General features: G+C 39.9%; 1 protein-coding gene across 3 annotated transcripts in view; it reads right to left on the bottom strand.

Annotated features, from left to right (window-relative positions):
• The window catches only part of LOC138912040 (uncharacterized), a 189583-nt gene that overhangs the window by 45012 nt on the left and 130875 nt on the right, over positions 1–13696 (bottom strand). For 2 of the 3 annotated variants that reach the window (XM_070211813.1, XM_070211812.1), the window contains exons 1-2: positions 11814–13142; positions 11538–11749 (exon numbers count right to left, since the gene is read on the bottom strand). The exons of the other annotated variant lie outside the window; for it this stretch is intronic. In XM_070211813.1, coding sequence (XP_070067914.1) covers positions 11954–13096 — 1143 coding nt within the window. In that variant the 5' untranslated portion in view covers positions 13097–13142 and the 3' untranslated portion in view covers positions 11538–11749; positions 11814–11953. Of the gene's footprint in view, positions 1–11537; positions 11750–11813; positions 13143–13696 lie in introns of those variants that run through there. 3 annotated transcript variants of the gene reach the window in all.

Raw genomic sequence — 13696 nt, 5'->3', positions numbered from 1 at the left:
AAAATCATTACCATTATGATTAAGAAAAATGTTCTTGAAAATAGAAAAATAAAAGTATATTTATTTATAACCTTCTTTTTTAATTTTGTCCGACTGATTTTTGTTATCACTTTTGCATTTAGGTTTGTTAACTAAGAGGAACCCTTTCTTGTTTTAATGACAATCATATCGTGAAAAGGGTACATTATTATTTATTTATTTATATTAAAATTTATTATAAATGTTTATTAATTACAATGCATTTTAAGTCAGAAAAAACTTTTTGTAAACATATAAAAGACTTAAGGAAAAATTCTTAACTCGACCTGAACTCGAACCCGCGACCGCTCACACCATAAAGAGACATCTTAAGCACTCGGCCACGCGTGCTTCCTGCAATGCAATGGCTTAAGATGCCTGAAGTGTTAACGGTCGTATTATTGGCATACCAAATAAAATTACTTTAATTAAATCTTGTTAACAATAGTTTTACCAATTCAGTGAATGGAAAACCAAAACTGATCATATTTTATACAAAAAAAAACCATAACTATTAAAAAAAAATTTAGATTCGTCCCTGCGTGAAGTCGAACCGCGGTCTCCGCGGCGACTTTTGTACAAATGTTTAGTGACCGGACGCCTCTAACAGCTAGACCACCATACTAGAATACTACAAAATTACACAACTTTCCTGAAAAATAGAATCAAAGACGATTTCGCCATTAACTCAAGAAAAAAGTCCGGAAAATGTCGCCAATAATCCAAGAAAAAAATCAACGATTCTTCTTCTTATTCATTTTATAAAAAATTTAATGGCGAATTTCCATAAACTTAAGAAAATTTTTCTTAATTATTATTCAATGGCGATTTGAAATCACGGGCGATTTTCTAAAATTAAAGGCGATTTTTTTTCTGAGTGTAGCAAAAGTCTGTATATGTAAATCAAATAAAAACACCTCTTAACGAGGTAAAAAACTAGTGACGACCGCACCTTCAACATACAAAAGTTCTGATATCAACATTTGTGACGAAAAATTATTACACTCGTCATTAAATAGACTTTCTAATATTTTCTCATTCGGCCCGCCCTAGCAAACTATTCCAACCTTTTTCCCTTCACAGGCATTTTCTATTGCAGCGTGCCGAATGAGAAAATATTAGAAAAATATACCCCTCATTCGACGGGTATTTTCAAAAGGAATACAAGTAAATCATTGCGAGGGGGCATTTATCCCCACCGGCCCCAACAGCTCCAAATTTCTAAATTTTTACTTTTTCACTTTCACCGCTCTCTCTCCCAATCCAATTGATTTTCTTAAAGTCTTGGTATGCAATCCTTTAAGTTTTTGCAATACCTTTCGATTGGTGTATTACTCATTACGATCTGACTATCACAGCAGATTTTCATTTCTTCGTGTATATATAGTAGTCGCCTTCGCACACTCTCCTGGTGCGCTTCGTCACTACATGGACTGCCGTCCATAGTGATGAGCGCAATTGTCAGTGCCCGTTTTGTAGTTTATCCGTATGCATTTTTATGGTAAATCGTTTGGTATAGTGTTGTTCTTGTGTTAAGATACTCGCCTCTTCGAAGTTCGGAGAGTGATTAGTCTTGGCACAGTGGGACATGAGTGCTGTTTTGTGTGCGTTCGTATGGTGTCTGGCTTTGAAGTCCGATTTATGCTGTGCTAGTCTGGTTTTTAGTTTCGATTTTGTTGTCCCTATATATATCTTGTTACATATTTCGTTGTTGTTGCCGTTGCACGGTTTTTATATATTACGTCTTTTTTGTCAATTTCATCTATCTTTGATTTTGTTCTGTTGAATATAGATTTTAATGTGGTCTGGTTTATGTGCGATGTGTATGTTTTCTTTATCGTAGCAATCCGATTTCGCTAGCCGTTCGGATAATGCCGGGACGTATGTAATTGACATATATTTTTTGTCTTTATTATTATTGCCGCTATTTTGTTTTGTTGTTTTGTGTTCAGATAATAATGTTTTAATTATATGTTTTGGGAAATCGTTATCTGTCAACATTGATATTATCTCCTGAGTCGTTTCTTCGTCGTAATCCGTGTCTGAAATTTTGTGCATTCTCTGTATACAGCTTCTAGCTGTATTTATTATCATTTGTTTTGGGTGTCTTGAGTTGAAATTAAAGATTCGTCCGGATTCAATTGGTTTCTTGTACCATTTTAGTTTTAATTGGTTTCCACGTCTAATTAACATTGAGTCCAAATAAGCTAATTGATTGTTTTCTTCTAGTTCCATTGTAAATTTTATATTTTTGTCGAAAGAGTTGAGCGTGGTCAGTGTAGTTATAATGTCATCGTCTTAGTTTTTCCAACGTGCCGTTCAGGAGAGTTTCCATTACAATATCTGCAATGACAGGTGAGGCTGGCGATCCCATAGGCATTCCTTTTAATTGTGTGTAAAAATTGTTTTCAAATTTGAAATATTTGTTTTCTTGAATACAAAATTTAATAATGTCCATAAATATTGTTTGCGGTATTTTAGTGTGTTCTTATATTATTGTCCATTTGTGTTTTATTATATCCAGGGCTAGATCTGTGGGTATACTCGGAAATAATGAGATTACGCCAAAAGAAATTAATCTTTCATCGTCGCAAATATATGTGTTGTTGATTTTTTCTTTGAATTCTTCTGAATTTTTGATGTTATTGTTGGAGTCTATTGTTATGTTTTTTAATATGTATGTCAAATTTATATTTGCATAATGCATAAGATGGTGATCCGATGGAGGAGCAGATTGGTCGTAGAGGGGTTCCTTCTTTATGTATTTTTGGTAGTCCATATATTCTTGGTGGTAATGTTGTACTGGTTGTCAACTTATTTCTTTCGATCCTTGAGATAAGTTCCATTTTGATAGTTTGTCCACTATATCGTTATTTCTTGTTTGTAGTCTGAGGTGGGGTCTTTCCTTAGTGTCCTGTATGTGTTCATATCCTTTAATATGTCCTTAATTTTTTGGTTATAGTCATCTTTGTTTATAGCTACCGTCTTGTTTCCTTTGTCTGAGCTCAATATTAAAACATTATAATATATATATATAATATATACATATTTATTTTACTATTTTATTTCCTAAGGGCTAGTACTCACCCCAACAAAAAGTCGTCCAAAACAAAAAACTCCATATAAAAAAACGTCAACAAATTTTGTTTCATATGAAGTTTTTTGTTTTGGACTACTTTTTGTTGGGTTGAGTACTAGCCCTAAACAAGAAAGAGAAAAGACAATAAAAACAAGAAAAGAAGTTAGCTTCGGAAAGCCGAAGCTTATATACCCTTGCAGATCATTCTATTAATTTACAAATCGCAAAAATGTTAAATTTCCTATTATTTCACATTAATTATACCCTTGTAGAGGGTATTATAATTTCAGTTTGCAACGCAGTGAAGGAGACGTTTCCGACCACATAAAGTATATATATTCTTGATCAGCATCACTAGACGAGTCGATCTAGCCATGTCCGTCTGTCCGTCTGTCCGTCTGTCCGTCTGTCCGTTTCTATGCGAACTAGTCTCTCAGTTTTAAAGATATCGCGATGAAACTTTCCCGAAAGTCTTCTTTCTATTGCAGGTAGTAAATATGTCGGAGCGAGCCGAATCGGACCACTATATCTTAAGGCTCCCATAGGAATATTCAAAGATATATAAGAAAATTCATTGTTACTTTGTAGGAAGTAGGCATTTTAATTCTTGACTCTTTAAAAACAAAATTCAAAAATAGAAACGCTGAATCTGGAATCCCTGGAACTGCACCGAGTGAGCATTACTTTATCTGCAAGGGTATATAAGCTTCGGCTGGCCGAAGGTAGCTTCCTTTCTTGTTTTTTGATCGTTTCTTTGGGAGCTATATGAAATAGTAGTTCGATCTTTTTAAAATTAAAACCAAAAAGAATACACTAAAAAACAACGAAGCAATAATTTTTTTCCTATTAATTTGCATTTAATTTTCCGACCGTTCCTATGGCAGCTATATGATGTAGTGTCCCGATTTTTTCCAAATTTTTTTCGAAATTCCTAAATATTAAAAAAATCCCAAGAGAAGAAGTTCATATTTCAAAAAACACAAAAGCTAGAATTTGTTAAAGTTTTTTTTCCGATCCTTCCTATGGGAGCTATAAGATATAGTTGTCCGATCCGCTCGGTTCCGACATATCTACTACCTGCAATAGAAAGAAGACTTTTGGGAAAGTTTTATGCCGATACCTCAAAAACTGAAAGACTAGTTTGCTTAGAAACAGACAGACAGACAGACGGATCGACTCGTCTAGTGATGCTGATCAAGAATACTTTATGGGGTCGGAAACGTCTCATTCACTGCGTTGCAAACTTCTGACTGAAATCATAATACCCTGCAAGGGTATAAAGATGAAAAAAAAATTATTAATTTTTCGTAAACAAAAAAGGAAAGAAAACAAAAGAGAAAAAAACATTATAAATATTTCCTAAAAAAAGAGAAAACAAAACAAAAATATAAATATAACATTATAAGTATTTCCTAAACAAAAACGAGAAAACAAAACAAATAAGACAAAAATATAAATATTCATATTTATATTAAGTATTTAATATATTATTATTAAAATTTACTTACTTACTGCCAAATTATCAACAATACCTGAAATTTAAATTATTCCTACCAAATTTATATTTCAATTTAATTCAATTGCTTACCTATAAAGCGCAAGCAATTCTCTCGCGAGAGACTGCATTTCCAAAACAACAACGCAATAAAAGTTACAGCTTTCTTTCGTTTCGAAGAAAGAATGAGAAACATAAAAGAAATAAAAAAAAGTTTTTTTTAAATCGATAGTGATTCTCTAATTCTACTTTTCTGTTTTAGAAAACAGTTTCTAAAATTCAGAAAATTTTCTAAAATTAAAAAAATTTTAATTTTATGCCATTTTTTAAAAATTAAGGAAAAAACATTTTTTAAGTGTAGGTTGTTTTTCTGGATTTACAGACGAATTGACCTAAAATCTGCAAAATGCCCCCCATCATTGTAGGCCCATTTTTCATAAATTAATCCCCTAATAAAAATACTATTTCATTATATTTTTTGTTTTTATATTTATACCCGTTAGTCGTAGAGTAAAAGGGTATATTGTATTCGTGCAAAAGTATGTAACAGGAAGAGGGAAGCGTTTTCGACCCTAAAAAGTATCAAATAAAAACAACTCTTGCCTGGAAAAGGACACTTTAATATCAAATAGAATAAAATTTTACTTATCACAAAGTCATGGTTTTGTAATGGAATATTTAAGCCTGTACGTAACTACTTTTTTCTTCCACAATAAACAATTATACATAAAAGGACACTTTTGGAAAAAAATTGGATAAAAGTTGCCACCAGAAGTGGGCTCAATCAAAGGACTTTCTTCATAAATTCATACAAAATGTTCGAAAATAAGCATTATTTGGTTCAGGAAACCATTGAAACCAGCTTAAATCACATCCTAAGTTGCTTGACACTAATCCTTTTGGGAATGGCTTGGACTTTCTCCAAAGAAGGATTCGCATGGATGAGATATTTTGAAAGAAATTCTTAAAATGAGCCAGTGGGCCAAAGTGGGGTGTAGCGACTCCTGTAATATGGCCAGAACCATGAAATTTGGCTTGGAAGTCCTGTCTAGGTCTGCAGAGGGACGCTCAATAAAAACAAATGTTAAAAGTCAAAGGGCTACATAAAAAAACGTATTTACTAAAAATGTACGAATAATTTTTTGTGCTATGAAACAAGACTTTTTCTTTAACTTAATTAATAATACTATGAGGTTTATGATATCGATTTCTTTTTTTTTTTTGTAATATGTTTAGAAAAGTTTTGTTTTTAATGTCTTATTTTTTGTTTTTGTTTTTACGGTATATTTTAAGAATTGTTGGATTTCAAAGTCGAAAGAGACAAAGTGACAGGTTTGGGCACTGTTTGTGAATTGTCACTGTGAAGGAAGTAAGAAAAACAATTTTAAAAATTCCAAAACAATTCACAAAAACCTGATGAGTGTCCTAAAAATTAAGGACATAAGGTGACTTTGGACCAAAAATGCATCGTAGAAGAAAATATTTTTATTTAATTGGTAAACGCTGTTCACAAATGAAGATTTTTAAACTTTGCTGTGACTTTAAAATTTTGAATGCGCCCACCTCCTCGTGCGGTTAAGATAGATTGAATTTTCCAAAACGACCGTATAAAAGAGACATGTAACTATTTAATTCCGAAAAGATTACCAAAATTGGTTGACCACTCTTGAAGATATATCCCAAAAGACGAAGCAAATTTGTGATTTTCTTAAATTAAAGATACCGCAAATACCAGAGCTGATGGACTATAGGCGTAATGGAAACTTATACTTAGAAAAGCCTAATTTATCGAAATAAAATGGTGGCAGGCCTGGACATCGACCCATGTCACATTTGGTCGGCCTGTGTAATTATTGTGCTTACTGTATATCCAATTACACTTCTTTTTAACTTATCTGTCTCTTTGCCTGCCTACCTAGGATCTGGAACGAGTCTTACATAATTCCTCTTCTTAAAAAAGGTTCTCGAGTGGACATCGAAAATTACCGTGGCATTGGCAAACTATCACCTATTCCTAAACTTCTGGAACATCTTATCACTCTTCAACTACAACATTTCTGCAGTTCCATAATATCTCCTTCTCAGCATGGGTTTATCAAGCATCGATCAACGACGACTAATCTCCTTGAGTTCTCGCCCTTCATTAATCAAGGTTTTCAGCACCGTCTACAAACCGACGCACAGTGGCGCCTTTTGACTTTTTTTTTGGTAATCACTATGGACGGCAGTCCATGTAGTGACGAAGCGCACCAGGAGAGTGTGCGAAGGCGACTACTATTATATAGCCGCAAAATTGAAAATCTGCTGTGATAGTCCGATCGTAATGAGTAATACACCAATCGAAAGGTATTGCAAAAACTTAAAGGATTGCATACCAAGACTTTTAGAAAATCAATTGGCTTGGGAGAGAGAGCAGTGAAAGTGAAAAAGTGCAAATTTCGAAATTTGGAGCTGTTGGGGCCGGTGGGGATAAATGCCCCCTCGCAACAATTTTTTTGTGTTCCTATTACCCGTCGAATGAGGGGTCATATGATAAAATGCGACGCTCCGTTCAAAAGTTATAGCCAAAATAAGATTTTCTGCGTCTTCCCAAAATGAAAATTTAATTCTGTTTGTCAGTTTGTCCAAAACATGTTTTTTAAGTTTTAAAAATTTGATATGACGTTCATCACATCGATATAAAAAAATTTTGTTCTACCACTTTTGGAAAAACTCGCTAGTTTAGCGGGAAAACAGCTATAAATAGCTAAAATTCCGAAATTCCACACTACAACAGAAAACTTTTGTGTAGATATTAAATATTTGCTAAAGCGGGCCGAACGAGTAAATTTTAGGTAGCGTACTTATTTAGTCGCATCTGAAATCATTTTTCGTCACAAAAGTTGATATCAGAACTTTTGTACGTTGAAGGTGCGATCGTCACTAGTTTTTTACATCGTTAAGAGGTGTTTTTATTTGATAAATCATAACTTTTGAACCAGTGAAGATAATTGAATGATGTGAACGACAAATGATAGATAACACTACACCAAAAAAAATCGACTGAAATCGCCCTTGGTTTTAGAAAATCGCCTATGAATTTGCTTTACTGGCGATTTTGTCTATATTAAAGAAAGTAGGTTTTTAAAATAAAAGACTTTTTTCACAAAATCGAAAAAAAATAGACTGCAATTTAGAAATATTTTGCTAGAAAGTAAAAAATTATTTCTTAGAATTTAGAAAATATATATTATATATATATATATATTTATATATATATATTTTAAATATAGACAAATATTTTTTAAGTAACAAAAAAAAATTTCTCAAATTTTGTGACGCCACGGCCTTTGTGTTGTTTTTTTTTCGTTCTTGTTTGTCACCTTATTTGAATTTCCTTTAATTGAGCACATGGGTGGTTTTAAATTGGAACTCTAATAATAACGGAAATGAGTATACAAATTACAAATTATAAATATAAAAACCCAATAACTTACTATATTGAGAAAAACATCTTGGTCGCCGCACGCGGGAATCGAACCGCTAACCGCTCGCCTCACAGTTTGCAGTCAAGCACTCTACTAGCTACGCCACGGAAGCATCACGTGAGGCGCTGTACAAAGTCTATTACCATTTTGTTCTCCTATTTTTACTCAAATTGATCTGGCTCTCTTCTGGTTATTCCTTAGGTTAGGTTAGAAACGGCTGCCAGACTAACGTCTGACACACTTAGACCTCTGTGGGTCCATTGTGGTACCGTGTGATCTCTTTCCCTTATTTGGGGTCCCCTGTCTATTTTTATTTTTCCTCTCGTCCTAGAAAATTTGGATACTTAGCATGTCTTCCACCCGGAAGATTTAACGAAAGAGTTTATACTTTTAAGGTTGATCTCCGATATTTCGGTTAGATCGCTAATGAAGGGTTTTCCTAAGTGTTTCAGCCTTAGTCTGCATAGGGCTGGGCAGAAACATAGGAGATGCTCCACCGTTTCTTCCTCTTCCTCGTCTCTGCAGCTTCTGCAGAAATCATTGTACGGGGCTTTTAGCCTGCCGGCGTGTGTGCCGACTAGCCAGTGGCCTGTAAGGACTCGAACTAGCATACCGCACTCTGTGCGACTAAATTTGAGTAATTCCGATGTTTTTTTACTGTTTATCCCAGGCCAGGTCTGGTGGGTGATACGACACTGCGGTGCATTTTGCCACCTAGTGTTGGCTAGTTTGATGAAGTAGTTTTTGATATTTAGCTTGCAAGTTGCCATGGGCATACCGACACTCTCCTTTTCTGGAAGGAGAGGCATGATGGTGCCTTGCCTGGCTAACTCGTTCGCTATGCAGTTGCCTACGATGTCCCGGTGACCCGGGACCCATATTAGGCTTATAGTAGACTGACTAGCTATCTCGTGGAGAGATATGCGACAGTCTGCTATTGTTCGGGAGTTGGTGCTTGTCGAATAGATTGATTTAATAGCCGCCTGACTATCACTATATATGTTTATGTGTCTGTCTTGGGTGTTTATGTCCCTTATACAGACGAGTGCTTCTTTTATAGCATGCACTTCCGCTTGGAAGACGCTGCAGTGGTCAGGGAGTCTGAAAGACTGCCTGATCTCCAGTTCTTCGGAGTATATGCCTCCGCCGACGTGTCCGTCTAGTTTGGAGCCGTCTGTATATAAGCAGATAGCGTCTATTGTGCCCGGTCGGCCCCGATCCCATTCTTCCCTACCTGGGATCAGAGCCTCGAAGGGTGTGTGACTATATTCACGGGTTTTACATAGATCCGTTCTTGACGGTATCGATTTGTCATGCTGAAGAATTTTAGCGTGACCGTAGAGCTGGGCTTTCCATTGCCCTGTATCCCTCAGTCGAATAGCTGCCGATTTGGCCCTTTCCATGCCTGCTAAGTCCAGGCTCTGGAGGTTCAAGATCGCATTCAGCGCTTCGTTTGGGGTAGTTCGAAGGGCTCCACTGATACACAAAGCCGCCATTCGCTGTACTTTGTTTAGGGGAGTTAAGATGCATTGTTTTTGTAGAGCGGTCCACCATAGAGCCACCCCGTATAGAAGGATTGGCTTTACCACCGCTGAGTAGATCCAGTTTACAATTTTAGGGGACATGCCCCACCTTAGCCCAATTGCCTTTTTACAGGAGTAAAGTGCAATGGTTGCTTTTTTGATTCTCTCTTGGTTGTTTAGGCCCCAATTGAGCCGCTTTTCTAATACCAACCCCAGGTATCTTGCGTGTTCGCTAAAAGAGAGATTGCAGTTGTTTAGTATGGGTGGGTTGAGTGGAGGGATCTTGTACTTATTCGTAAATAGGACAAGTTCCGTTTTTGAGGGATTTACCCCGAGTCCGTTTTTTATCGTCCAGTCTGATAATATTTTTAGCTTTGCGGTCATGAGATCGCAGAGTGTTTGTGGATACTTACCATTAAAGATGATAGCGACATCATCCGCGTATGCTACTACTTTGCAGCCCCCTCCTTCTAGAATTCGCAGTAGTTTATTTACTGCGATATTCCACAGGAGGGGCGATAGTACACCTCCTTGCGGGGTGCCTCTGTTCACTAGTCTAGTCTGGGTTGAGGTCCCTAGAGCGGCCGTAACCATTCTGCTTATCAGCAGTTTATGGATCAGCCTCACCAGTTGGGCCTCCACCCCTAGTTCTGTGAGGGAGTCTGTTATTGCTGTGGGAAGCACGTTGTTGAAAGCTCCCTCTATATCTAGGAAGGCGATCAGTGTGTATTCCTTATTATTGAGTGATTTCTCAATGCTGCTTACCACGACGTGTAACGCCGATTCGGTTGACTTACCTTTGGTGTAGGCATGTTGCGCCTCTGACATTTGTGTCGGGTCGATGGTGGCTCTCAAGTGTAGGCTAATCAGTCTTTCAAAACTCTTTAACAGGAATGATGTCAGGCTTATTGGCCTGAAATCTTTTGCTGTGGTGTGGGTGGCTTTCCCTGCCTTGGGAATGAAGACCACTTTCGTTTCTCGCCATGCTGTTGGTAGTTCTCCTACTGCCAGAATGGTGTGGAAGATTTTACTAAGCCAATTTATAGCTAGCTGGCCAGCTTGTTGGATATGTGCCGGTGTTATTCCGTCTGGTCCCGGTGATTTGTATGGTTTGAAGCTCTGAATGGCCCATTTAATGTTGCGGTCTGATATGAGGAGATCTAGATTGATCTCTTCCCCGCCAATTCTTTCTGGGGGTTGGCCTATATTTTGGCTACCTGGGAAGTGAGCATCTAGAAGTAGGTCTAAGGACTCGTCGCTTGAGTCTGACCAGGATCCATCTGCTTTCTGGAGATAGCCTAAGGGCGCGGCTGTCTTGGAGAGTATTTTCCTGAGCCTTGCAGCATCAGTCGTTTTCTCTATGTCAGAGCAGAACGTTTGCCATGCAGTACGTTTTTCTCTTCTAATGGCCTTTTTGTACAAGGCTAGTTCTAGCTTGTAATGCTGCCAGTTTGCGTCCTCATTTCCTGCCTTTGCTCTGTTAAACAGGCATCTGCAGTTTGATCTGAGGATTGATAGTTGTTGGGTCCACCAGGTGGGTTTTTTCTTCCCTCTTGGTTTCCCTATGGGGCATGCGACTTTGAAGGCCGAGTTGCATGCTTCTGTGAAAGTTTCTACTGTTGTATCTAGCCCTTGTGGGCTTATAATGTTTTCTGGCGGTATCATGGGTAGGATATTCGTCAGAACTTCTTTGTACATGTGCCAGTCGGCCCGTCTAGGATTTGCGAAACCAACCGGCATGGGTGAATCAAGGGACAATATTATTTCTATGTATCTATGGTCAGAGAAGGAGTGTTCGTCTGAGACGAACCAGTTTGTGACTGCACTTACCAGTAAATCTGATACCAACGTTAGATCTATGATCGTTTGGCATGCCTTGGTTATGAAGGTGGGGACATTTCCCCTATTACATAAGAATAAGTTCGAGTTAAGAATAAAGTCAAAGAGAGACTCACCTCTGTCGTTGTTGTTTGGGCAACCCCACTGGGTGTGATGGGCGTTGGCGTCGCAGCCTATTACCAAACCTGTCTTGAGCTCTTCGCATTCCTTTGCCAGTCCTCTGACTAGCGCGTCTGGGGGGTCTTCCTTTTCGAAGGCCATGTAGGCCGATAGCAGCCTAACGGAGCCGTGCTGCAGCTCCAGGCTTACTGAGGTGTTATCTCCGTTGCTGTAATTGCGAAGCAGAAATATATTTAGGTGCCTTTTGGCCAAAATGCAGGTTCGAATTTTACCTTCTTTGGGGTCAAGCATTAGCTTATACTCTCTCGTTCCTAGTCCAGCAACCTTGCCTCCTACTACCCAAGGTTCCTGTACTAGGACCACGTCGGCTTCGCCCTTGGCCAGGCGAAGCGATAGGGCAGCGGACGCTGCCTTACTGTGATGAAGGTTTATCTGTAGGAGTCTTAGCGACATCCCCAGTTTTGACCTCCACCACCGTAACGTCGGCCTCCGAGTCGCTCAGGTCCACCTCGTCGATTGCCGGTCCCAACGCTCGCATTTCCCTGCTAAGCGAGGAATCGGTGGAATAGCCGTCCTCCGGCCCTCCAGGTGCTTCTACTTCCTCGGCAAGCACCTGTTCGGCAAGATTGCCCGCGGAGCTTCCGGCAGCGTTTGAGTCGCCCTTGTAGATTTTCATCTGCACTGCGCTAAAACCGAAGTTCAGCTTGCCCCGAGCCGCTTCTATTGGGGCAACTGACTCCTTGTTCAGGACCATAACCGCCTGGTTAACGTCTCCTTCGTGCTCCTCCACCTTGACGACTCTCCAGTCCTTCGTAGGGAGGTGCGGATTGCAGACTTGCAGCATGTAGAGGATGTCCTCCGGGGCCTTCATAGCTGCTGGAAGCCAGATCCGGGCTCGGGGCCTACTAGGGACGTCGCACCAGTCAAGTGCGACTATATTCGCCCCCTCGTAGACCGCACCGAGCTTACTTGCCGCCTGTTTGTATAGATCAGCCGACCGCTTACTATCGCAGGCTACCACTTTGACGCTGCCTTGGTACCATCCCGCGTCCATGCAGCAGGGCGGAGAGCATGGGTTTTCGCGGACCATGCGCAGGCATATTATGGACAGGTGGGACTCCACTGCTTTCCACTTGTTTCTGGGGATCCGTCCTTCTGCGTTTCCCTTATCGATAAGACCGAGTAGGACTCGATCCTTGGTGATCTCCGCGAAGGAGACAGAGGGCTGGACCTTTGATCTCTTCGCCGCAGGTCCGGGTAGCTCGAGGGATCGTTGCCGCTTCGTCTGAGCACCTTCTTGTGTGGGCTTATCCTGCCCATAGTTGGGAAGCACCAATTTTGCCCACTCTACCTTCTTCAGCCATTCTGGCGAAGGTGTGGCAATGTTGCTTCTCGCATGTGAGCGCAGAGTCTGAGCGGCAGTCCTCCTTTCTGCGTAAGTGTACTTAATTGCACCAGTGGTTGGCCCGATCGCCTTGGCAGTGCCTACCGTTGCCGTTGGTGCTATCGCATCTGTGGCGGACGTATCGGCAGCCGGCTTTCTGCCACCCGTCATCCCCAATTTGGGATGCGGCCCTTTCTGGACCGTGCTGGTGTGAGTGTTGGAGCCAGTGCTCGGCGTTTCTGTGGGTTTTTTGAGAGTTCCCGTCTCTTGTTTTTCTTTGTTATTTGTTGATTTGTCCATAATAAATCCCACGAGTTGCGGAGAAGGGGAAAGGTCCACCCGGGCAGAGATCCGCGATGCCCGGGTAAGGCGATAGTTAGAACAGGGGGTCGCCATATCCCTGAGCTCACCGTTCAAGACTGGGCTAGTTTTTGATCCGGGCCCCCAGCCAGGTTGACTCTTGGCACGGTCCGAATTACACCGTAGTCCGGCCCGGAGTGAGATGTTGTTTGGGAGAGGGAGGGGGTAGGTAGTGTGTAGGGTATAGGGTTTGTGTAGAGCAATTATTTAGATGTGGCTGAACAAATCGCATCGTCGGTACTGCTCCGATGCAGAATACCCGCTGGTTGTCCGGGACTGATTATTTGCTGGGGCTTCCGTCCACGATTCCATGGTTTTACTTCCACCACCAGCTTATTCACAGTTAACCTCCAGAAACTAGAGGTCGTTCGCTATCCGCAACCTGCGACCCGCTCGGTGGCCCCAGCTAGG

The sequence above is a fragment of the Drosophila takahashii genome, chromosome 2L (assembly GCF_030179915.1).
Source record: "Drosophila takahashii strain IR98-3 E-12201 chromosome 2L, DtakHiC1v2, whole genome shotgun sequence".
NCBI lineage: Eukaryota > Metazoa > Arthropoda > Insecta > Diptera > Drosophilidae > Drosophila > Drosophila takahashii.
Note: the sequence above shows the minus strand (reverse complement) of the source record. Positions and strands in the feature narration are given on the sequence as shown.